This window comes from Rutilus rutilus, assembly GCF_951802725.1.
Source record: "Rutilus rutilus genome assembly, chromosome: 20".
Taxonomy (NCBI): Eukaryota; Metazoa; Chordata; class Actinopteri; order Cypriniformes; family Leuciscidae; genus Rutilus; species Rutilus rutilus.
The window spans coordinates 6,242,885-6,266,944 of NC_140225.1; the positions used below are offsets into that span (position 1 = coordinate 6,242,885).

The following is a 24,060-nucleotide window of genomic DNA, read 5'->3' on the forward strand; positions in this document are numbered from 1 at the left end:
ACCTTTAACTCTGTTTTTGTAATTTCTTTAAAACCAGCATTTGTTTCCCAAACAGAACAGTTCAGTCGGTGCATTTGCATTATTCCATTTCCTTTATTTCACTGCATGGATAATACAGTTCTGATGTCTTTTTGAAAAATAAACAAAAAGCTAGATATAGCCTATCTTAAAAAAAGAAAGTCATTATGAAAAAAAGAACTTGACAAAACTTTAAATAATAATAACGGCGTCTCCAAAAGCATATATTGAATCAGCAATAATAACATTTTACATATTCATTCAATGCATGATTTTAAACAATTCAATGAAGGGAAATGGAAGGAAAAGATAAACATAACCCTAAAGCCAATCTTTAGTCAAACAGACTGTAACATGTTAGTCAGATTGACACTTTAAATGTAAATGTATACAAGTAGGCGCATAATAACCATGCAAGTGGTTGCAATTCATCTTGCATTTGCACTTCCTGTAAAAGCACTGTAATAAATGCCCTCTTATCCATGTTCAATTACACACAACAACAACAACAGTATCAAAGATATCACACAAACTGTCAGAAGATTTGTTCTCGGTATGAAACACACTTGTAAATGATCTAAAGAAAGAAATCTGTGAGCAGCAGGTGAACAAAGACAACAGTGCTCAAATATGGGCAGTGTGTGATGTGGACATCAGAATGATCCAAGAATAAACTGGCGTTCAAAACTGCAACTGGCAAGTTTGGTTAATGTTCCTATGGGCTTGACAGCCGTTTTGAAAGTGTACTCCTCATTAAAGGTCAATATAAGCCTATAATTTGGGAAATAACTGATTATAAAGCATTTTAAAAATGCTGTCACAAATTTGAATTTAGTCAAGATAGTAATATCGGAGTGACACATTATTTGAAGAGTACACTGTACAAAGTCGGACAACATGAGATCAAAACATTTGTCAACAGGGAAATAAAAAAGACATGATTTATACAGTACAAACATTATATTCTCGTTCAAGACATGGAAAAAAAGTCACACACACTTCAATGTGCAAAATTATACAAAAAAACAAAAAGAAGCCTTGTGCACAATAACATGAAAACCACTTCATAACATGGCATGCCCCTAATGCTATTTTAATACAGATTGCATAAGATCTGATTCATTCCTATTTTGAGCATTATAGATTATTTTACGTCAGAACAGAATGATTAGTAGGCCTATTTGCAACCAATATCATATTATAACTAAGGGAAAAACACATAGAAATACATGGTTTTAAACATACAGCTGTGAACACTTAAAAATAAAGGTTACAATTAGAAGGGCTTTACTGGCTGATGCCATAAACCAGCATGATTTACAGCCTGATAGGCTACTTAAAACAACTTTTTCTTAACGATTGCGAGTCTCGAGCACAGCACAAAGTCTAACAGAACAGGAAAATTCGTTTTTGTGAGGCGAGAGACTTTTTATTTGATGACAAACTACGAAAATAATGTTAGAATAATGACACTGACATAGCCTGACAACATCTCATTTGCGTTCACCCACGTCTTTCAAAATAAAAGTCTCGCATCAGAAAAACATTTAGAATTTAGTTTTTTTTTTTTTTCGTTGTTTCTTTGACTACACACTCCTCGATCCACACAAGTTGAGAAACACTGACATAGTCGAATCAAGAACCTTATACAGCGAAAATGTGTCCAATAAACCCATTGAAGAACCTTTATTTTTGAGTGTATCATTATGAAATGTTCATTTTTACACATATATATCACACAATGTCTTCAAAATCAAATACAAGTAGACCTCTGTCATTTATAATCCAAGAACAATATTACAAATAGACATATTTTAAAATGAATTGTTATTTCTCACTTAGGCCCAACTGACTTATCCTCTAATAGTGACCATGAAAACAATGGCCTATATACTGATAAGAAAATAGGTGTTTTTTAGCCTTAAATGAGTTATATGTTATAACATCTTCTTAAACGATTAAAACTTGTCAGAATAGAAGATTTAATGAAACTATACAATGGGTTTATATACAACCAATTTTTGACTGAAACAGGTGTCAAAATATAACGTAAGGAATGCTTGCATTTACTTTAAAAATAGCTGCTGGTACATTTTTTTATTTTTCATAATTATTGTTAGGACTTTAGTATATTTTCCCTTACAAACCCCACCATGGTTGCAGCGATATTGTCATCCCTAGCAGTACTCCATATTCTGTGAATTTGATAACAATAACTTGCATATACTGGACAACCAAAAATAGTTCAAGATGTTTACTCTAATTATTCGCAGCCATACAACTTCACATAAACAAATAGTTTATCTGAAGGTCACATGTTGTGAACCAAACAATAAATTAAACGGCCAATGCGTCACTGCTGGTTAATTATTTCTTGCATTAGCTGCCTCATACATTCTTAAAATTACAGCCGTTCTGTACAAGTACCCAAACAAACTGCGCTCAGTTATTTTCATTTCAAAGAGTTTGCAAAATATACAGATCAAGTCAGCATTGACATTTATGTTTACAGCAGTGAAATGTACATGCATGTTGCAACACCATCAAATGCCCTTGTTGCAACTAGTTTAAAAAAAAAATGTAAATACTGTTTTTGCTAAATACCTTTTAGCAGGTTTATGGTGAAAGTTGGTACATAGCATTTCAGTTACAGTGATAGTCCTTCATGTTCACTTTTTGGTTTTAGCTGTATAAGTGATTTTATTCTCATTTTTTAAAGGTTGATCACTGTGCTGTTCAAGCACAACATGTTAAATAAAACGTATAGTGTAAATATGTACTATGAGTGAAGTGTGAGGTTATATTCTACCGACAACTCTTAGTAGAAGGCAGTGATAGTTTGAATAAGGAATCATCAAAGATTTTTCTTTCTTTGGTTTGTCTGGAAACACAATAACACCACATCTGCATGTTCAATGAGCTGCGCTGAATCCTCTGCTCACAAACATTAATAATTGTACATAACATTGTCATTAAAAAGGAACAAAATGTGCTAAAATGTTTCTTTCACATAGTGAATAATATAAAAGAGAAAGAAAAAGAGTGTAAAACTTGGAGAAATGACAGGCTACTTCTGAATTATCGTCTTCTCTGTAGTTCAGTTTAGTCTGTTCATATCTGCCGCCCTCTGGGGCCTTCCAGAACTACAGGACGGTTATACAGGAAACAAAATCCTTCAAACAGCCACCAAAGAGCAGCCCAAACTCAAAGATCGTCCAAAACCTCTTCAAGTTTTTGTGTTGCTTATGAAGGAAATCAAACCAGAACCACGTGAATCTCACCGCTGGATTACTTCTTGGCTAGCTGGAACGGATTCTGACCCTTTTAATAAAAGAAACACACATTTGTAATGCACTGACACACACTTTACTCCTGACTTGGAGATGGAGAACGCTTCAGGCAACATGCATGTAGAATAACCAGTGTTGGGGGTAACGCATTACAAGAAAAGCAAGTTATGTTATCAGATTACTTTTCCAAGCAAAGTATTAGCCTACTTATACATTTACTACAAGATATCGGAGTTACTTTTTCAAATAAGCAAGTTACTTTGTTTTCCCATTTATTGACTGACAGCTCTCCTGTCCCCATGTTGAGAGAAATCAGGAGTAAGTGCATGATGGTTACTGTAGTTTACTAGACTAAATGTAAGCATTTACTCATCTCACAAAAACAGATTTCAGTACTCCTCAAAATTAATAAAAACAGTGAAATGCAAACACAGAATATTAAGCCAACCTGCAATAATTACATGTTAGATTACTTTATGTATTTAATCTCACTTTATTAATCAATGTCTTTGCTGCTGATCATCGATGATCCAATTCAACTGCACGAATAAACAAAAATGACTTTACTAAAACGTTTCGTTTTATTTATTTATTGCTGAAGTGAGTGTTGGGCTGCATCCGAAATCACATATTTCCCTATACTATATAGTAGGCGAAAAATGTGACAAAAGAAGTATGTCCGAATTCACAGTACTCATAAAAGAGTAGGCAAAAAGTCTCCGGATGACCTAGTACTTCCGGCGAGAAGTGTGCATACGATGGACACTTTACTATCCCATGAGCACAGGCTCCCATAAGTGGTAGGTTATGTGGTAGGTCACATGATAATGACAATATAGCAAATTTAGTATGTCCATATTACATTCATACTACACACACTCATATATAGAATGTAAATTTTTAGCGGCCGTGAAGTAATTACTTATTCAAAATAAGTACCTGCATGCTCAAGAGAGTATGCTATTTCAGATACAGCCTTGCGCTGCGTCCAAAATCAAATACTTCCCTGTATAGTATGCGAAAAACAGTGGGCGAAAAGTCCCTGGATGACCTACTTCCAGCGATATTCTGAAGTGTGCATACGATGGACACTTTACTATCCCATGAGGCCACGGGAGAGGATTTATGAGTGGCAGTGAAGCTACGTAAGTGGTAGGTTATGTGGTAGGTCACATGATAATGACAATATGGCAAATTTAGTATGTCCATATTACATTCATACTACACACACTCAGAATGTACATTTTTAGCGGCCGTGAAGTAATTACTTATTCGAAATAAGTACCTGCTCAAGAGAGTATGCGATTTCAGATACAGCCTTGCGCTGCGTCCAAAATCAAATACTTCCCTATATAGTATGCGAAAAACAGTGGGCGAAAAGTCCCTGGATGACCTACTTCCAGCGATATTCTGAAGTGTGCATTCGATGGACACTTTACTATCCCATGAGGCCACGGGAGAGGATTTATGAGTGGCAGTGAAGCGATGTAACTGACGCTGGCAGGTCACATGATAATGACAACATGGCGAATGTAGTACGTCCAGATTACATTCACACTATTTAGAACATACTTAAAATGTTTGTGAAATAAGTTCAAATTCAAATGTAGTACATACTCAGTAGGCCTATGCGATTTTGGACGCAGCCAGAGCCCGTCTACGGAGAGCCTGCCCACTCCCTATTAAGTCCTATTTTACCGAATTTTGGTTGTAGTTCCACCAGAGTTCCACTGGGGGCGATCGCCCATGAGTGTAGAATGAATGGGAGTCTATGGGGCTAGACGGCTAAATTTGTCTCTTTCACCCGATTGCCGTTGAGAAATCTCAGATTCGATAGGTTTTGCAAGTTCAACATGGGTTATAGGTCGAAAGTTGAATGAACGAGTACTTATGTCCTTTCGATTTCTTACAGGTTGAGTTGTTGTTGCCCATTACACGCTAGCATTCTGCTAATGAACGCTGATTGGTCAGTGAAGGACTGATTACGGCCAGAGATACCGCTTGATGGCATCGTGGCATCCGAAGTGGGACCAGAAATAAACAAAACAAAAACTCGTCTAGCACGTGTATTTACCTGTGTCAGCTGTGTTGTCGATGCCTCGAGAGAAAAGAAAGTGCAGAGCGCGAAAGCACCAAAGTGACTGAAGGATTGCTGTAAAGCAGTATCTCTGGTCGTACGATGTGTATGACGTCATTGACACTTTAAAATACTTTTTAAAGCAAATAAGTGACTCTAAAAAATCGAACACCCAGCAATGTGTAATTTCTTTGCCTCTCCTTTCGAATACAATATTCAAATTACTAGACAAAAAATTATATCCTGAGAAAAGTGGATTTTGATGGGTATACTGCCATAGACCTCCATTCATTCTGCACTCGTCATGTGAGCGCCCTCATATGGAACAAGAGTGGAACTGCAACCAGTTCAGAAGCCGGAAGTGTACTGAGAGTGAAACTTCTCGCCTTATTAGACATTGGCTGTGTCCAAATTCAGGGTCTACATCCTTCGGAGTACTCATTTGAAGGATGTTACGTCACAGCGCCGCGACGAAGGCTGTCCAAATTCGTAGGATCCTTCAAATGCGGCCCACAAATACGTCCTCCTTTTCCCCGAATTGGAAGGATGGGTGTGGTGGATCCTTTCCCGTCCTACCTATCCCATAATTCTTTTCGGCAGAGCGTAATGGCGGACGAAGCGAGCGGTAGCGGAGTGGGAGAGGAGTATGCTTTTCGATGTAAGTTTTTTAAAAACTGGCTTTTCAAAAAAATATTGCTTTATTTCTTCCAAAAGAATTAAAATGAGGAGAATAACTCTTTGTTTGTCCATTTTCCCGCTTCTTGCTTAGCGCTGTCACGGTTGCTAGGCGACAGGATATGAGCAACGGGTAAGGGAGGGAACTGAAAGAAGGGTAGGCTGTCCAAATTCACAAACACCGACTTCCGGGTTTTGCGGTCGTCGGAGGACCCCTCCTCCTTCAACCGGGTAGGAAGGATCCTCAGGAGGATGCAGACCCTGAATTTGGACACAGCCGTCCTCTGACGCAGCTTTGGAGTTTCTTCTCCTGCGTCCTATTCTACTGCAAGCTAGAATGGCAGCACAGCTGAAAGGTTTGTTTGAGCTGCGCCCTCTACTGTACAGGAGTGAATGTGCATTTCCTTCAGCCTGAGGCTTAGGCTATTCATTTTACTTTTGGTGTGAAAGGCCTTCACATTTGCCAAAAACAGAACTTTTTTTTTTTGGTCATTAAAAACAAACAAGCAAGCCCATCCCAGATGATAAAAAGTAACACGACACATTACTTTCCATAAAAAGTAACTATAACACAATTAGTTACGTTTCAAGGGAGAAACGCATTATTGTAATGCATTAATTTTAAAAGTAACTTTCCCCAACACTGAGAATAATTGTATAACCTACTGATGCAGTTTTCACACTTCAGTCAGATGCAAATCACGGTAACAAGCAAACCTGCAGCATGTGAACATCCCGAGCGTGTTAATTTTTCAACATGTCACCACTATGCAAACAAACAGTTAAAAAAAGACGTTAGGAAACGTTTTGGCTGAACTTTTTTTACAGCCATTTATTGTCTTATATTCCTCATGTTGACAGCATAGCTTCTTTTACATTACGGTTGATATGTCTCAAAACTACTTTGGCAGAGTAAAAGCATTAAGGCACATGTTAGTAGTATGAGGTATTACAGACGAATAAAGAGTTTATAGACACTGATGATTACAAACCATGCTTAACTCCATATTAACAGGCAAAATGGATCCCGAACAGCTTGTCAATGTAAGCAGCAGCAGTCCTACACAATTCAATGACTTCAACACTGAATGAACACAAAACAAAACCATTTAAGCTAAGGGCCTTTTTCTATGACCCTGATGTGTCTTGGGAATCAACATATTATAATGGAAATTGCAAGTTTATAATACTAACTTTTATTCTTCATTTGTACTCGATAGTTGAGGTAAAACGGGACATACACTACTGTTTTAAATTTTAGGGTCGGTAAGATTTTTTTACTCCAAAAAAACTCAAAGATGCTGAATTTTTAAAATAAAAAAAATCTGTAAAAATAGTAATATTGTGAAATATTTTTACAAATTTAAAACGTCTCTTTTCTGTTGATATATATATATTTTTAAATTCATTTATTCCTGTGGTGGCAAAGCTGACTTTTCAGCATCATTACTCCAGTCTTCAGTGTCACATGATCCTTCAGAAATCATTCTGATTTGCTGCAGAATTCTTTGATGAATAGAAAGTTTTTGCAACAATGAATGTAGAAGTTTTTAGTGTCACATTTGCTTAAATGTATTTATCCATGCTGAACAGAAGCATTTTCTTTTAAATATATACAGTATATATATATATTTTACTGACCCCAAGGTTTTGAACAGTAGTGTAGATGTTTATTAGCAAACACAAAGATGTGCTTGACAGTGAGCAGCAATACATGAGATAAATTTTAAAAAATTGAATTTCTCTCTATTATTAAATTGTCAGAGATAAGAATAGAAATAGAAACAGAAAATAACTGCTGAAAGGGCAAGATTCTGGCATATTTACATAAAGCCCATGGGGGCAAAGCACTGCATGAAGATTACATTATTTTCCTTACATGAAGCAGTTGACTAATTCAGTTTTTGCAATAATATATTTGGCAGGTGAATATGGAGTCAAAACAGTTTGAAATGCTCACTAAATAAGTCGTGCAGTGCAAATGTTTATAATTTATGCACTGAAACTACTGACTTGATAATTATACTGCATGTAGAATGGACTTTGAAATAAGTCATTTTAATTGTCAGTAAACATATGCAGTTACAGTGTAAGATCATTAGGTTTGGTGTGAACATGTCCATGTTATTCTCAGAGCAAAGGGTTTCCTCTTACACACAAGGCCAATTTGTAACTCCAGCCCCACTAATCAGTGCAGCGTGGTCCGACACAACACATTAAAACACCATGATACAATAAGTTAATAGGCACGTATCAGTTAACATAATGCACAAATATCATGCATATGCTGCCACAGTATATTTCTTCCTTGATCAAAACATTTTGACATAATGCATAGGTACAGTATAAAGTCCATTACATAAAAAAAAAAACATTACCAGTAATAAAAATAAACATCTGTACAAAAGTCCTGCCAATATTTTTATGGTTTGCTGTATTTTCCATCCTTATAACAGATCAATGGCAACAAAAAAAAAAAGTACAAAAATAAATATTCTATTTACAATCACACATGGCATTCAGGAATTAACATCACTGCAAGACAAGAGGCAAAAGCACATGTTATTTTCAAAGCACACATCTTTCAAGCAAATGGAGGCATAGATTGTTTCCTATCGGATGTTGTATTGAAAGAAAAGAGTGTAATCACTAATAAAGCTCAAATCAGATTCGAAACAACACAAAAGTACTATATTGCAGCAGATTGAAAATGATAAACCAATTTGCATTAAATTATGATTACAAACGGATTGTAGATGACAGTTAATATAGTAACTTTAAATCTATACCTCCATATCATGAATTCATTGCACGAGTTATATCATAGTAAGGATGGCATGGACGCAATTATTTCAAAAGCAAAATGTTAATATGATCAGTCAAGAGAACTCACTTTATTCCAACACCCTGGTACTGGCAGACCATCATCGCCCTAAAACAAAGAGGAGAGGTGAAGAATATAGTAAAAATCATTTCATTTTCTTGAGATAGGAAACATAACAGTATCCGTGCACATACAGTATGCATAACCATTTCAGTAGCACTTTTGAAACATACATTTCCACTCATCCATCAATCAATCAATCACTCACTCACTCACTCACTCACTCACTCACTCACTCACTCACTCACTCACTCACTCACTCACTCACTCACTCACTCACTCACTCACTCACTCACTCACTCACTCACTCAATCAATCAATCAATCAATCAATCAATCAAGCCATCAATCCATCAATCAATCAATCAATCAAGTATCCATTCACACAAACATAAACACTTATAAAGCAACATTCAAAACTATAACCATAAATATATAATACTATAATAATAATAATATAGCTATCTATATATGCAAAGATGATGTATTTCAAACCAAAGGGTTTCCATTCTTAAGAATTCAATCGGGTAAATCATATGTATATGTAAAAAATAATGAGCAGTCAAGATACCTGCTTTTTGCAACAAGGCATTTCTATTGAACACTTTCTTTCATGCAGATATTTGTGGTGATCCAGGGTGCTCCATTTTACCGGATGAAAACAGACGTGGTGAATGTTATTTTGTTTATATGCAGGTTAGTGTAAGAAAATTGGATTCAGAGATAAATAAAAAAATAAAACAATGCATGCATTCATGTTAAACATTAAAAAAAAACTGATTAAGTAGCAACCATTTTATTTTACAAGTAGTCTCAATATGTATATTTTACAGAAATCAAATGAAGCAAGTGTTAAATTAACACAAAAACCTATTGGTGAAAACAAACGGTTAGATTTTTATTATTTTAATAATATAATAAATGTAGTTTTTTCCTGAAACAGATTTTAAAAAATGGTTCATAATTAAAGGGGTCATGAACTGCATTTTTTCATAAAATTTTAATGTTCTTTGAGGTTCACTTATAATGTTAGCAAGATTTTCATAAGCTATTTTCCATCCTGTTTTTACCTTCTCTTTGAAACACTCAGTTTTGATGGGCATGCCGCATTCAAGACTTTGAAGTAGATGCCCACTGCTATGATTGAGGAACCGGTTTGCATATTAAAGTGCCCCCTTTATGGATTTTTGAAAATGACCTTTCATGTATTGTTTAACAGAGCTCTAAGTGAATGAAAACATCCTGCAAAGTTTTAAATTTGAAAGTGCAATATAAAGTTATTGTCTTTCAAAAGTAAGAGTCGACTCTGAGTCAATGAAATGAATCGTTTTTTCAAACGAGTCTTGACGTTGTGACGTCAATACGAAACATTAGCATATTGCCCGTCCACTTATTGCGTGTGCAGACACCAGGGAAAACTTGAACCTCAAACCAGCAGCTGATTCCTGTGGATACTGGATAGCATCATGTCTAGAAGACGCTGTGCTCTACACAATGTGAAGGTAAAGCTTTCTGCCCAAGGACGAGCATGTGAAGAACCAGTGGTTAAAATTCATCTTTACCACGATATCACAGCAGTATAATCCTAAACTTTTGCTGTGTTACTTCACTGACGACTGCTTCTCAAATCTCAGGGTTCAATGCAGGATTCACAAACCGCCTGCTCTTGAAAGATGGTGTTTAAAATACTTAGTTTTGAGTTTTATAGTGTGTTAGTCTCCTGCTAACTGGCTAACTCACGTTATCACTGTCTTACTGAAATACTTCTGCTAATCAGTTGTGGGCCACGATTACCTAAAACTGTGTCTATTAATGCAGACTGTCTGTCGTTCTCACTACTTTGAGGAAAGATTAAGCATGGAGCAAGATTTGTTTTACCAACGTTTATGTTCCATCAGTCATTCACGCTAGAGCTCGGCTAATGTATGCACTGTTATTGATACAGTTTACACATGTTCACTTCAATAAATTAGAAAAATACTCGGTAAAAAAATAATTACAAGTAAAATAATCGGTTTGTTGATGGACATGCACTTGTTAATGCTGATGGTGAGGAATTACAGTTGCAACATCTCATAATGTACCTCAAACTGAGTAGTGTATAGTGTAGTGTCGTTTTGGGAGCTTGGTTTCAGTTTACAGAAGTTTACAGGATATTTTTATAGTACAATGACTTGTCATAAGATCAAGGAAAAATGTATTTCTGAATTCATGACCCCTTGAAAGTTTGTAGATTTAACAGAGTTAAAGATATTAATGCAAGCTTTTTTTCCTGTTCTATTCTTCATTTGTTCTTCATTCCGAACGGGCTACGCTGCAGCATTCGCTTCAGGACAGCAGGAAGCATGCGGAACAAGGAAAGGGATAGACAGCAGCATACCACAGCGCACGGGGCATCTAGCCCGTCCAGGCCTGGCAGCCCCGGTTCACCTTTCTCCCCTTTAAAGCCTCGGAAACCCTGTTTATGAAATCAATCAAATAAACATCCTGTCGTCCAGCCACACCCCCACAATGGCCGCTGTGTTCCAGCGTCTGATTGGTCCGGAGCACACCGGACCTGAGACTGACAGGAATTTGTTCACCACATCCACAGGGATGTAAACTCCACATAGTTCAACTATGATTTATTGAATAGTGGCTCCATCCCACTGTGTTCATCAGAACCAAATTCCTGTCAGCCCTAATCCTGAAAAGCAAAAATCCCATTAAGAGTTCTGGTGCCTAGTCATGTTTAATTCAAATCCCTATCTACAATAGTTCTTATGTAATGTATGAGAAATATATGAGCACAAAGTCTCTTTATATGCATATACATTGTAATTCTAAGACTTGGACCAGAACTCTTCTGGGCAGTTGTTAGTGTTTATTACACAAAGACATAAGGAGACGTGGCTTTCGTGAAGTCTCCTTTTGCCTTGGTGCTGCACGTTGAACGAAAGACATACCAACGGACACGGGGCATCTAATCCTGGGGCTCCTTGGTCTCCCTTATCCCCTTTGGCCCCCCTGTTGCCTTTCTTGCCCCTCTCCCCCTGCAAACAACAGTGCATTCGGAAAAAAGTCAGACCTCCTAGTCTACTAGCAGTACTTGTAAGAAAAGCACCATCACTAAGAATAACTACAAGACACTCTAAAAGTAGATGTGCTTTTGAACTGAGCTACAATGAGTATTGGGATCATTTAAGGAGGGTAAGTGGAGGGGTTAAGGAGGTCAGCCAGTGTGGTTAGTGTGGGATTTAAAAATATTTTTTTGAAGTATTACTAACTTTGTGTAAAAAATACTGAATGCACATTTACTAAATATTTTAAAAAATTTTGAAAAGGTCATGCTCTTTGGAGCCAAATTTTTAAGTCTCAATTACATATACACTCCCATTCAAAAGTTTGGGGTCAGTAAGATGATTTAATGTTTTTAAAAGAAGTCTCGTACGCCCAACCAAGGCGCATTCATTTGATCAAAAAATACAGTAAAAATAGTAATACTGTGAAATATTATTAGAATTTAAAATAACATTTTTGTATTTTATTAATATACTAAATTTTGAAATGCAATTCAATGCTGTGATGCGAAGCTGAATTTTCAGCATCATTTCTCCAGTCTTCAGTGTCACATGATCCTTCAGAAAACATGAAACATTTATTATCAACTGTTGAAAGCAGTTGTGTTGCTTAATATTTTTGTGGAAACCATGAAAAAGAACAGCATTTAAAAAAATGAAATAGAATGAACTCTTTTGTAACATTATAAATGTTTCTTTACTGGTACGTTTGATCAATTCAATGTGTCCTTGCTGAATAAAGGTAATGGGTAATGATGATGACTGAACATCATTTTTGATCCCTACATCTAAACCTTTGAAGGGAATATTTTTTTATTCCTTATTCTTGGCAGCTAATAAATGTTGGCTCTAATAAGTAGACAATCTGTGATTGATTCCATATAGAACAATGAAATTAAATTACAAAGGCTAATGTACAAAAGCTGACGAGGCACTAAAACGGTTTAATCAACATCCCTATTCTATACTAATTAAGACCAGCTTTGCTTTTTAGAGTGTTTCATGATTTATCTTCAAGGCTGCACGCAAAGTTTAAGGGTTCTTTGGAGGAAACTATTACATTTAAGCTATATAAATGGGATCTTTCTATGCTTTAATACAGAGTTCTAACATTCCGAACAGCCCTCATCATGATAGTTATTCTAACACTTAATGGAGGAAGGAAAAATTACATTATGAATCAACATGGAGCTCATTTTCTAATCCTGTTTGACAAATACTGATTCCTTAAGACTGTTTCTGAACTTTTGGCTCACATCAGGAGTCCTAAATACTCTCATCAGGATGTCAGAATGAGCTCTACACCGACATAATGCCATTTCCCACATTGCTTGGTTATGTGCCTTTTCAAAATAGATCCAGATGTGGCTTTCGTGGAACAATAAGAACTCTGTGCATTAGCATAATTGGGAGAAAATCAATGCAGGTTGGTAGGGAGGTAAGTCAAGGATATGAACAAAAGTATAGGAGGTGAGGAAGAGGAGGAGTATTAACCCAGGCTACGACATTAGGATGCAGGAGGAGGCCAGGGAGTGAGAGGGGGACAGAGAGGACGACCCGGCCCGACTCGGCAAAAAGAGCCACGGACACAGGCTAGGGTGCGGGGGGAGGAAAAGGGGATAGGAAGACCTGTGGAAAAAAGAGAGGAAGACAAGGAAAGGACAAGAGTAAAAACAGCACCGTGTCCAAGGGTCCTCCACAACACCTTCCCACTGAGCTGAGCAGCAGCATGCTGACAGATTTATCAAAACCAGTGAAACCAGTGGAGGATGCTGGGAGGAGCACTGACATGTCCTGACTTTCAAGGTGGGAGACATTCAGTCATTAACTGAGGAAATTAGTGTTAATAGGAGACAGGCATACAGTCTAGGAGGATGAAAGCACAGGAAAAGCACAGAAAAGCAATGGTCAATTCACGTGTACTACTTTTTATAATAATAACTCTTAATTTAAACTCAAATTTAGCATTTTATATCATAGGTCAGTTTTTGCATTAATCATGCACAAATATGTTTTAAATATACTGCAAATAAATAATTCAAATATATAAATTGCAAATATATTTATATAAAGGACTGACAAATAAACAGTTCTGGAGATTATATGTTTAAACAATTCTATCATGAATAATTAACATATACAGTGGCATCCAAAAGACTGTTGAGCATTTTTGTATATTTAATACATTTTATAAAATAGAAAGATTAACATATCAATTTGACTTAGAATTGAATAAATATTTATGTGTGTGTGTGTGCGTATAAAATCTGATGCTCAATTCAAAATGATTTGAGAAAGATTCACAGAGCATCTTGTGATTCAAAGGGAGCAAGGACATCTGATCGATAATGACTGAAAAATAGTGCAGAAATGTACATTTTTCCTCATTATTTGTCATAACGTTTTTGTGTTTTAAATTTGTCAAAATTCTAAGACGTTTATTTCCAGGTTTGTTCATTTTAGATTTTTTATTTTCACAGACTTTTAGACCCCACTGTATATAATATACACATATTTTCTAGCAGTGAGCAGTAGCCATTCTAATTTCTTACACCCAGCATGCTTCTGCTTGTGTCTTTGAAAAAACCTCCATAACAAATACAATTGATAAAGCCGGGCTCTATGGAGGCTTGTTTCTGCCACAGAATAAAAAATAAAAAAGGTAATTATGACTTTTTATCTCATAATTCTGCCTTTTGTGACACACAATTGCGAGTTATAAAGTCAGAATTGTGAGGTATGAACTCGCAATTCTGCTTATAAAAGTCAGAATTAGGAGATATAAATTGCGAAAACAACTAAGACTCGGACTCAGACAAAATTGCGCGTTATAAAGTCAGAATTGCGATTCAGACTTTCAATTCTAACTTTATAACGCACAATTGCGTTGAGTCTGAGCCCGAGTCTGAGCCCGGCTAAATACTGCATAATAACTGATAATGACAAATTAAATAGCCACCGTTATTTACTAATGAACAGTAGCTAATGCTTAAAAGTTTGGCAGATTCATGCTGGTTTAGAAATATCGTCCATCCCTTTATTTTAAGAAAGTGGACTCATGTTATTGTCCTTCAAAGTCACAATAACATATTCTGCAAACAAACTACGATCAAGAAAGCATTTATAATCTTACCCGATTTCCTTTTAATCCCGGTGGTCCTACTAAACCCTGAATGAAAGGGGGAGAGACATTAATGATGGTCTATTTTTCATTTGAATGCACTTATATGTGGTTTGGAAACGTTACAATATTTAAAATGTTAAATTGTGCTCTGGTACAGCACTTACTGGGATGCCTTGAGGCCCAATTGGTCCTGCTACTCCCATATCGCCCTTTTCCCCCTGTACAGTAAAAAAACGCATAGACATTATATTGAACTGCATTACATTGGACTTTACATCTTATACAATCAGTGAATGTTTTTGATAGGTTGGACGAGGGGATGTTGAATTAACTACCTTGCATGTGCATATGTAATAATTCAACAACTGATCATGAGTTATTCATCGCCTAAGTACTAATAATGCAATTAATTGTGATGTACATTCAAAAATATTTCATTTGGTCAATTGTCATGAGGATGGGAGCACTAACCATTTCTCCTTTTGGTCCTGCAGGCCCAGACACTCCCGCTGGTCCTATAAGACCCTTTGAACAAAGAAAGTGACATGCGTGAGCTTCAACAGAGGGGATGGTGTTCGGTGACGAGGTCAGAAAGGGAGAGAAACTAGTCAGTGTTGAGCACCAATAGATCAACAAACTTCTCAGAGTTGAATAAAAGCTATTTTAAACTCTTTATGTATGTTTGAAAACAGTCATCTGAGGTCCAAACTCGAAAAAACTCCAAAGTTTGTTGATCTAAAGGGAAATAAACAGACACACAAGTAAATAACAGCGAATCCATCTTCCATTTTCCTCTCATGACTTGGAGAGGATTCAAGAGAAGGGCTGTTAGACATCTTGCTTTTTCGGGAGACTTGCTTCTCAGCCATTTGTACAGTCGTATGCCATACTGTAATCATTGTTCATGCAGCCGCATCCCATCATGCTCTCTCCTGGTATGACATTACAAGGTCAAAGCTTGTCTTGGAATGAAATAAAGCTCTGAAGCTTGAAGGGAATTAAGCCTTTGAAAGGTCAACAGAGGTCAGGCATGTTCGAGTACATATATATATATAGGTAAAGAGGGCTGCGACGGCATGAAATGCAAAGGGATTATTCACTGGTAGAGCACTAAGTACGTACTTTTCAAAGAAAGAGAAAGTGCGTTTCAGAGTGAGAGAGCGGGCGAGATGTTTATAAGTGTTTGGTCATGCTCCCCTTCACTCACTCGCGTGTTGACAGGTTGAGAAATAAACTGAGCGCGGTACCTCTGGAAACAGCAAGAGGCAACAGCCAAACAGGCTTAGGGACAAAGTCAAATCAAAGTCATACTCATGCCGATGCAACCTCAGTAGAGATCTAAACAAGGCCTTGACCATTAGACAACACAGAAAAGACAAGCAAGCAACGGCTCAAGCAGAGGCAGACAGACAGAAAGAGTGAAGCAGGCAGACTGCGGAGGGGGAAAAGAGAGAGGGAAGGATGGAAATAGAGGGGTGGATGATGGGAACGGGTCTTGCGCCACTCACCACTGGACCAGGCCTGCCGTCTAAACCATGAGCCCCCTGGACAGTGTGTAAAGAGTTACAGAGCGAGAGGAGAGATGGAGGTGGTGGAGAGGGAGGGGAGAAGTGTGGGGGGAGGAGAGGGTGGGTGAGTGAAGCAGTGACTTGTGTGCCACATAAAAACAACACTAGTTTTGATGGAGGGGTGACATGTTGAAGATGACATGTAAGAGACGGGCAGTAACTCCTTTCAATGTGACTTTAGCTTCTTATAGAGTGACTGCTAGTGAACGCGACTTAAACCGGCCCTTAATACAGCATGCTGTTTTCAATCATTCCTTTCAGCTCTATGAAAGGTGATAAAATAACAACAGGTGGGTTTTAAATTCCAGAAGAGATGCTAAAACTAAAAATAATACTTGTAAATAGTTGTTCGATTCCAAAACCTAGTAAGCTGCACTGCCGTCTACTACCTTCTAAGGTGGCATGTTAAAGTGAAGCGCAACCTCATAAGTGACTGAATTGGAACACTATACATAGGCGGCAACACAAATAGATAGCGCTCCAATCTCTGCATAGGAGAGTTGACCTGAAGCTAAAGGCTTGTTCACACCGAGAACGATAACTATAAAGATATCTATAACATTAGCAGACGCAGGATGGATTCTGATTGGCTGTCAATGTTAAATCAGCGGGAAAATATTGTTCTGGAATAGATTTCAACGATATCTTTTCTCTGTGCCGTCAAAGTTGTTGTATGGACTCTGCTATTCTTTTATATTTAGGACGATTTTAGAACTATATCTTTATAAGTTATTTTAGTTTTATTAAAGGGGTGATGAACTGAGAAATCTAATTTTCAAAAGCAGACACGCCCCTTAAAACAGAGCGTTCAAATCAGAGGCTAAAATCAGGCTAGGAAAAATGCCTTTTATTTCTAAATTATGATGATTTTTGATGTAAAAATCATACTAACATTATAAGGGCACCCCAGGCAACATTATAAAATAATAAAACAATCCAGTTCATGACCCTTTTAAGTTATTTTGATGATAGCATTTTGCTACGCTAACAAAAAAATCTAAGGTTATTGGTGCAGCCAAGTGTTTAGTGTACCTACGATGCCTTGAAATTATGCCTACTGTAGGTTGGCAGCTCACTATGTTATGGAACAGAGGAGCACACTGGGTAATATTAGCCCTTCCACAACACAAAAAGCTTTGGTTCATTGTTTTTTCATATTCTTAAGCAGAATTTTATCTTGTTTTCCAGTAAAAATCTGTAAACAATTTTCATTACGTAAAATGTACTTGCATAAGGCTCTAATTTCTAATTTTCTTCCCACATTGGTAACATGTTTTTGCTTTTCTTAAGAATCAACATTGTGAGATTTATGCTTAGATAAAATTAGCAGAAAAGAAAAAAACTTTTTTTGTGCAGTGCATTCTAAAGATTTTCTAGACATTTTCAACACTTTCTCTTATTTGTTTAAAAGGAGTTACTGTGCCATTGATGATGTGACTAGAACAAGTTTATCAATGACTTTGACACCACAGATATACACCAGAAGTCAGGAAAAGACCCCTGAAATTCACAGTAACATAACCTATAGCATGCTATTTAACGAACAGAGAGGAAACATTTTATAAACAACCACATAGAGCATTTTGAAAGTCAGTCAGTTACAGTAATATGATGAAACCATCAGGAACTCGTTGGTAATCTATTACAATGTGTATAAAACAATGTGACAAGACGATTACATGATGGCACTTGTATATATGATTGCCAAATGTTGAGATGCACTGATTCATCATGCAATGTGACACTTAGCCATGAACCATGACATCTAGTTACAGAGACACATGACATATCAGCACAATGATATTTGCATTAACGGGTCTAAAGCACAAACCTTACACAAAACATGCTTTTCCACTAATGCTGCACTCAGGAAAGACAAAAATATATTGGTTCAGCTGACAAGATTGCATGAATATTATCAAATTAATTACTCACTGGTATCACTGATATGACGTACTCATTTATTCATCATAAGTATTGATTTGATGAATCGGACAGCTCTTTTATCTTCCAAAGCATGCAAAGCATTAAACACTAGATTATAAGAATCAGAAATGTACTTACAGGGAGTCCAAGATGGCCCCTGTCTCCTTTATCTCCTTTTTGTCCAGGTGATCCCTTCTCTCCTCTCAAGCCTATTCCTGGCTCTCCCTGACCCAGAAAGAACATAAAAGATTTAATGTCTTGTTTAACATATGGCAAGGCACATAACTATTCAATTTAAAGGGATAGTTCACCCAAAAATGAAAATTCTGTCATCATTTACTCAACCCTCAAGTTGCTAAAAATCTGTATGACTTTCTTTCACAAAATAAGATATTTTGAAGAATATGGGTAACCAAAAATTGGGCCCCAATTGGGCCCCCCATTTTTTCATACTATGGAAGTCAATGGGGCCCATCAACTGTTTGGTTACCCATATTCTTCAAAATATCTTCTTTTGTGTTCAGCAGAAGAAAGAAACTCATACAGGGTTAAAACAACTTGAGGGTGAGTAAATGATGGCAGGATTTTTATTTTTGGGTGAACTATTCCTTGAAGTTAGTTAAACTGGAATTTATAGTGACTTGGGCTGGGATACTTACCTTTGGTCCTGACAAACCTGGAGTTCCCTGATAAGCACAAAAAATAAACATGATATATCAGCATTAAAACTCAAACATTTTGAGCTGTAAAAAATGAGTTCCTCTTTATAAATGTACCATCAAATGAGAAAAAAAAAAAAAAAATGCACTGATGCTCCTTTGGCCAACATATCCATCTATAATATGTCTGCTGTTATCATAAGCTTTTATGGAGTAGACAATGCCCTCACCATTGGCCCAACTGGCCCTGCAGGTCCTGGAGGCCCAGCAGGCCCATAGACCTAAAACAACACAGATAGGAGAGTAACCATTAAGATATTTAATTCTAAATATTTCCTAACTTTGAAATAGTTATAAGCTAATAGGCTAAGCTAATATCTATTGAAACCCCATTAAAACCCCCAAAATGTGCAAATCAAATGCTAAAAAATGTGGAACATACCAGCTCTGCTTTATCTCCTTTCTCTCCAAGTTCACCTTTCTGACCCTGAAGACGTTATGAAAAAGCAAAAGGAGAAGGAATACTCAACTTTACCATTCATTCAACAGAATTAAAACTGGCATGATGAAATACACTGCACCCCAAAGTCATGTGATGTCTTTTCAACAATGACGTTTGATTGAGGGGCACCATTGCATACCATTGGGCCTGGCAATCCAATATGGCCAGGGGGCCCTGAAACCCCTTTTTCTCCAGTAGGGCCATCTAAACCCTACAGAATGAGGAAAGAATGTGAAATAGCAATTAAAATATATAGAAAAGTCAAGTTTGGGGGGACATCCTTAAAAACAAAGGCCACAACCAAGAGACCTTTGAACTCATAACATCCAAGAGATAGGACTAATTGTTAGTAAATTGTAGGCTTTTAAGGATGCAATGCTGCCCACTCACCACAAACTATTTCAAAATTCAAAAGCACTCAGGATGATCCCACTTGCTCAAAGAAACAAAACCAAATTTACATGCAAATCGTTTTCTGATTAAGGTCTATTTTCTGGTTAAGCCTTTAATTTGGAAAAGATGTTTACATGCTCCACAATTATTGGAATATTCCAATGTTCTTGCAATTCAGAATATTCCAAACACACAAATACAAATACATTGTCTTCTGGAAATATCGAAGATGCTGTCGTTTTACTGAGTTGCCTATTTATTTATTTTTATTAATTGAAATTTCTAGAAAAACAAATATTGGCTTAATTTGGTAATGGCAATCTGTTTAATGAGTGTACATGATGTCTACATCATTTGAATATTATGATGCGTTGCGTAATATCAGAATATTGTTTCATGCAGGGGTTAAAGGGCACAAGACCCTTGTGATTATTCAACAGCTCAGGTGTAGTCAGACAGACTACTTGTGATGGGAAATCTGGTGCAGTCACTCACAGGTGATCCTGAGGGGCCCATGTCTCCCTTGTCTCCTTTTGGGCCAGGGAAGCCCATGACTCCTCCTTCTCCCCGTGGTCCCTCTAGTCCAGGAGGGCCGATGGGTCCCTGTTCTCCTGGCTTTCCTCTTGGACCCTAAGAAGTAAACAGGTGCAATCACTCAGCATTAGAAAGGATCAAGAGCTGAGTAAATACATCCACCAAAGGACTACTCACAGATTAGTGGCTTAAAATAGGTTTAATTTATTGTAAATGTTAATTATTATTTACCTTTTCCCCATCAAGACCAGGGGGACCTGGAAGTCCAACGTCACCCTGAGGAAAAAACAAAGGGATGTATAATGCAAAAGAACAGGGTGGAGTACAGTGATATGTTGTTTCTTAAAATACTTCCTCAAATCTAACCAGAATTTAGTATGAAATTCTCCCAATGTTTTAAATTAAGGATAAAAGAGTTAAGAATGAGAGAAGTTGATCAGCTACCTTCAAACCGGGGGTCCCAGGAAGCCCTGGAGGCCCAGGTAGACCAGGAGCGCCCTAAAATGACAAAAATAGATGCTTGTTCTCTGTTTATACACCGACCGGCCACAAAAAAAGTTGCTGTTAGGATTTAAATGGGAAAATGCTTAAGAGTCTATGACTGGATCATTATTGCAGTGACTATTATGTTTCTAGCATCTTATATGTTCGGCAACAGTTCTTCTAACACTAATTGATGGACTGTGTAGCTTTTCATTTCTTAAAACAACCATGTAGGAAGACGTTTCATGACCATATTCCAGGATGACAATGACAAGATTTATCAGGCTCGAATTATAAGGAATGGTTGGGAGGGAACTTGAAGAATTATTTTCACACATGAATTGGCACCTGATTCCAGACCTTGACTTCATTGAAAGTCTTTGGGATGTGCTGGAGGAGACTTTACAGAGTGTTGGTCTCTTGCATTCTCAATACAAGATCTTGAGCAAAAATGTATGCAGCTCTTGATGGAAAAAAAACATCACAACATTTATTTCCATCAAGAGGTGCATTTTTTATAATTATCCAATCATAGACTCTTAAGCATTTGCTTATTTAAATCCAAACTGCTATTTTTTTGTTTTTTTGTTGGCCAGATACTCAAACAAAATGTTATCCAGTTTCCTAACAACACAACAAATACAGAAAAGGCCATTGATGCTTACCACTGAATGCACATTGCGAATATCCTGAAAAACAAAATTAAATTAGTGCCTTCATACATTACAAATTAATCTATTGAAACTTTTACAACAAGGCAGAGAACGGAATATGCAAATTGACCAAATTATAAATAAAGTAACATTTGTATGCATAAAAAAAAAAGACATACATTTTCATTGTTGTTGATTAAAGTTTTTCCTGGCTCTCCGGTCGGACCTGGTGGTCCCTGTTGAGTGATGGGAGAACAATCAATCAATTAATATATAACATTACTTCTGATATCAACCACACGATAAACAAACCATGTGACCTGTTTGCATCATTCTCTGTGCCAGTGACAAACCTTACACTGTGCACATGTAAGCCTCTACTCACCCTTGGTCCAGATGGGCCTTCCTGGCCAATTTCACCCTGCAAGGCAAAATGCATTAATTTGTGCTATTGTTCTCCAAAGACGTATTTAATATAACAATGATACTAGGTCATCTAGAGTTGCAATGAGCAAGCACTCATAAAATGTCAATTGCTCACCTTTATGCCTTGATCACCTTTCTCACCCTGTGAAAAGACACGCAATAATGAACCTGAAATTCACTTCTTACTAAACCGTAAGCAGATTTTGGTAGACTGGGCATGTCATGCCACACAAAGAAAGTAATTTAGCAGCAGATCTAAGGCTACTTGGAGCTAGTTGGTGGAGAATGAGGGCTATGTACCTTGGGTCCAGCTTGTCCTGGAGTACCTGGTTCTCCTTTAATACCAGTTCCTGCAGCATTAGACTCGCCTTTTTCTCCCTGGCAATGAATAAAAATTTAGGAGTTAACCATGACTTGACTGATTCAAAGATTCAAGGCGCAGCTCTATTTAATGGAGGCGTATAAAACATTCTAGTGTGAGCATCTTGTTCCCATTTGCTTTTGAAGCATTACAGTTAGCATATTTAATTCACAACAGATGTGGTACTTAAACACAGGGAGCGAGGATAAAGGTGTGGTCACATTAGATTAAATTATTTCAGACACCACAACAAATATGAGCTACAGGATATGAGGCCACTTTTGTAGGGCTAATCTGTTGAGACACTAATTTATTAATTTATCACAACTTTTAAATTTTTTAAAACAAACTGTCTTCTTCCATTTGTTGCAACACCGTAAACCATGCAGATGTAATGATTGTTTGTATTTGCATGTGCATGGAAAATAAATGGAACACAAAGTCTTGTTTGACCGCAAATAATAATTCCAGGTGTACAAACACCATTGAGTGCAAACATTCAGCTCACCACTTCACACATGTCTTTCAGACATGCATGCACAATTAAAGTCAAATCAATGCAATTCACCCAAAAAATAAAACATACAAAAATAAAATGCTGCTATTTTAATTCAGCCTCTTTTTATTCCAAACCCACATGGCTTCTTTTTTTCTGTGGAACAAAAAAGGTGATTTTTTTTGAGAAATAGCATTAAAGGCCTCCCCTCCAGATTAAAACGTTTTCGGTATTTGAAATAAAGCTGAAATAAAATAATGAAAAACTTGAACTTTAAAGTAGTAAAACTTAAAAGAGAATCCTTTAACACTAAATAGAAACATATAATAAAATGGCACACAACAAAATTAAAATAAAAAAACAAACAAACAAACACCTAATATTCAAAATATTAATAAATACAATCACAGTATATAAATAATACTAAAATAACACTTACATTTTTGGAATAAGGTGCATAAGTTGTATGGTCACTTTTATGATGCTTTATTTTGTCATTTTGAATCTTGACAATATCAGTAAACTCAAAAGAATGGCCAAAAATCTTTGAAAATGAATAATTGTGTTCCATGGGAAAAAAACACACACAGTCATTCAGGTTTGGAACTGCAAAAGCGTGAGTAAAATTCACCCTCAATAATGTCAGAACAAGCACTTATGCAAGACATAGCCACAGCGTGCATTGAGGTGTACCTTGTAGCCCCGTTTTCCAGGGATACCAGAAACACCTGCCTGACCCTTTATAGTGACAGAAACATTTCTTTAAGATTTTCATATCCTCAGCAAATGTGTTAAAGATCTAACACACCAAACCAGTCCTTTACCTTTCGTCCAGGGACGCCTGGGAAACCAGGCTCTCCCTGAAGGGTTCAAGATTTCAACATTAGAAAAACAGAGAAAGAGAGAAAAGGAAAACAGTGAGAAAAGACCTAA

At 36.8% G+C, this 24,060-nt stretch overlaps 1 protein-coding gene across 3 annotated transcripts in view; it reads right to left on the reverse strand.

Moving 5' to 3' along the window:
* Positions 1-1,602: 1,602 nt before the first annotated feature.
* The window catches only part of col13a1 (collagen, type XIII, alpha 1), a 102,533-nt gene continuing 80,075 nt past the window's right edge, over positions 1,603-24,060 (reverse strand). Inside the window, exons 22-43 of one of the 3 annotated variants that reach the window (XM_084391300.1) lie at positions 23,952-23,987; positions 23,821-23,865; positions 22,571-22,648; positions 22,386-22,412; positions 22,230-22,265; positions 22,024-22,080; positions 21,857-21,880; positions 21,153-21,206; positions 20,940-20,984; positions 20,670-20,804; positions 19,921-19,992; positions 19,722-19,766; positions 19,510-19,560; positions 19,280-19,306; positions 18,759-18,845; positions 16,635-16,670; positions 15,598-15,651; positions 15,291-15,344; positions 15,136-15,171; positions 11,889-11,975; positions 8,954-8,992; positions 6,863-8,595 (exon numbers count right to left, since the gene is read on the reverse strand). In XM_084391300.1, coding sequence (XP_084247426.1) covers positions 8,593-8,595; positions 8,954-8,992; positions 11,889-11,975; positions 15,136-15,171; positions 15,291-15,344; positions 15,598-15,651; positions 16,635-16,670; positions 18,759-18,845; positions 19,280-19,306; positions 19,510-19,560; positions 19,722-19,766; positions 19,921-19,992; positions 20,670-20,804; positions 20,940-20,984; positions 21,153-21,206; positions 21,857-21,880; positions 22,024-22,080; positions 22,230-22,265; positions 22,386-22,412; positions 22,571-22,648; positions 23,821-23,865; positions 23,952-23,987 — 1,128 coding nt within the window. In that variant the 3' untranslated portion in view covers positions 6,863-8,592. Of the gene's footprint in view, positions 3,340-6,862; positions 8,596-8,953; positions 8,993-11,323; positions 11,402-11,888; positions 11,976-15,135; positions 15,172-15,290; positions 15,345-15,597; positions 15,652-16,634; positions 16,671-18,758; positions 18,846-19,279; positions 19,307-19,509; positions 19,561-19,721; positions 19,767-19,920; positions 19,993-20,669; positions 20,805-20,939; positions 20,985-21,152; positions 21,207-21,856; positions 21,881-22,023; positions 22,081-22,229; positions 22,266-22,385; positions 22,413-22,570; positions 22,649-23,820; positions 23,866-23,951; positions 23,988-24,060 lie in introns of those variants that run through there. The other 2 variants (XM_084391301.1, XM_084391302.1) reach the window with 2 other exon arrangements.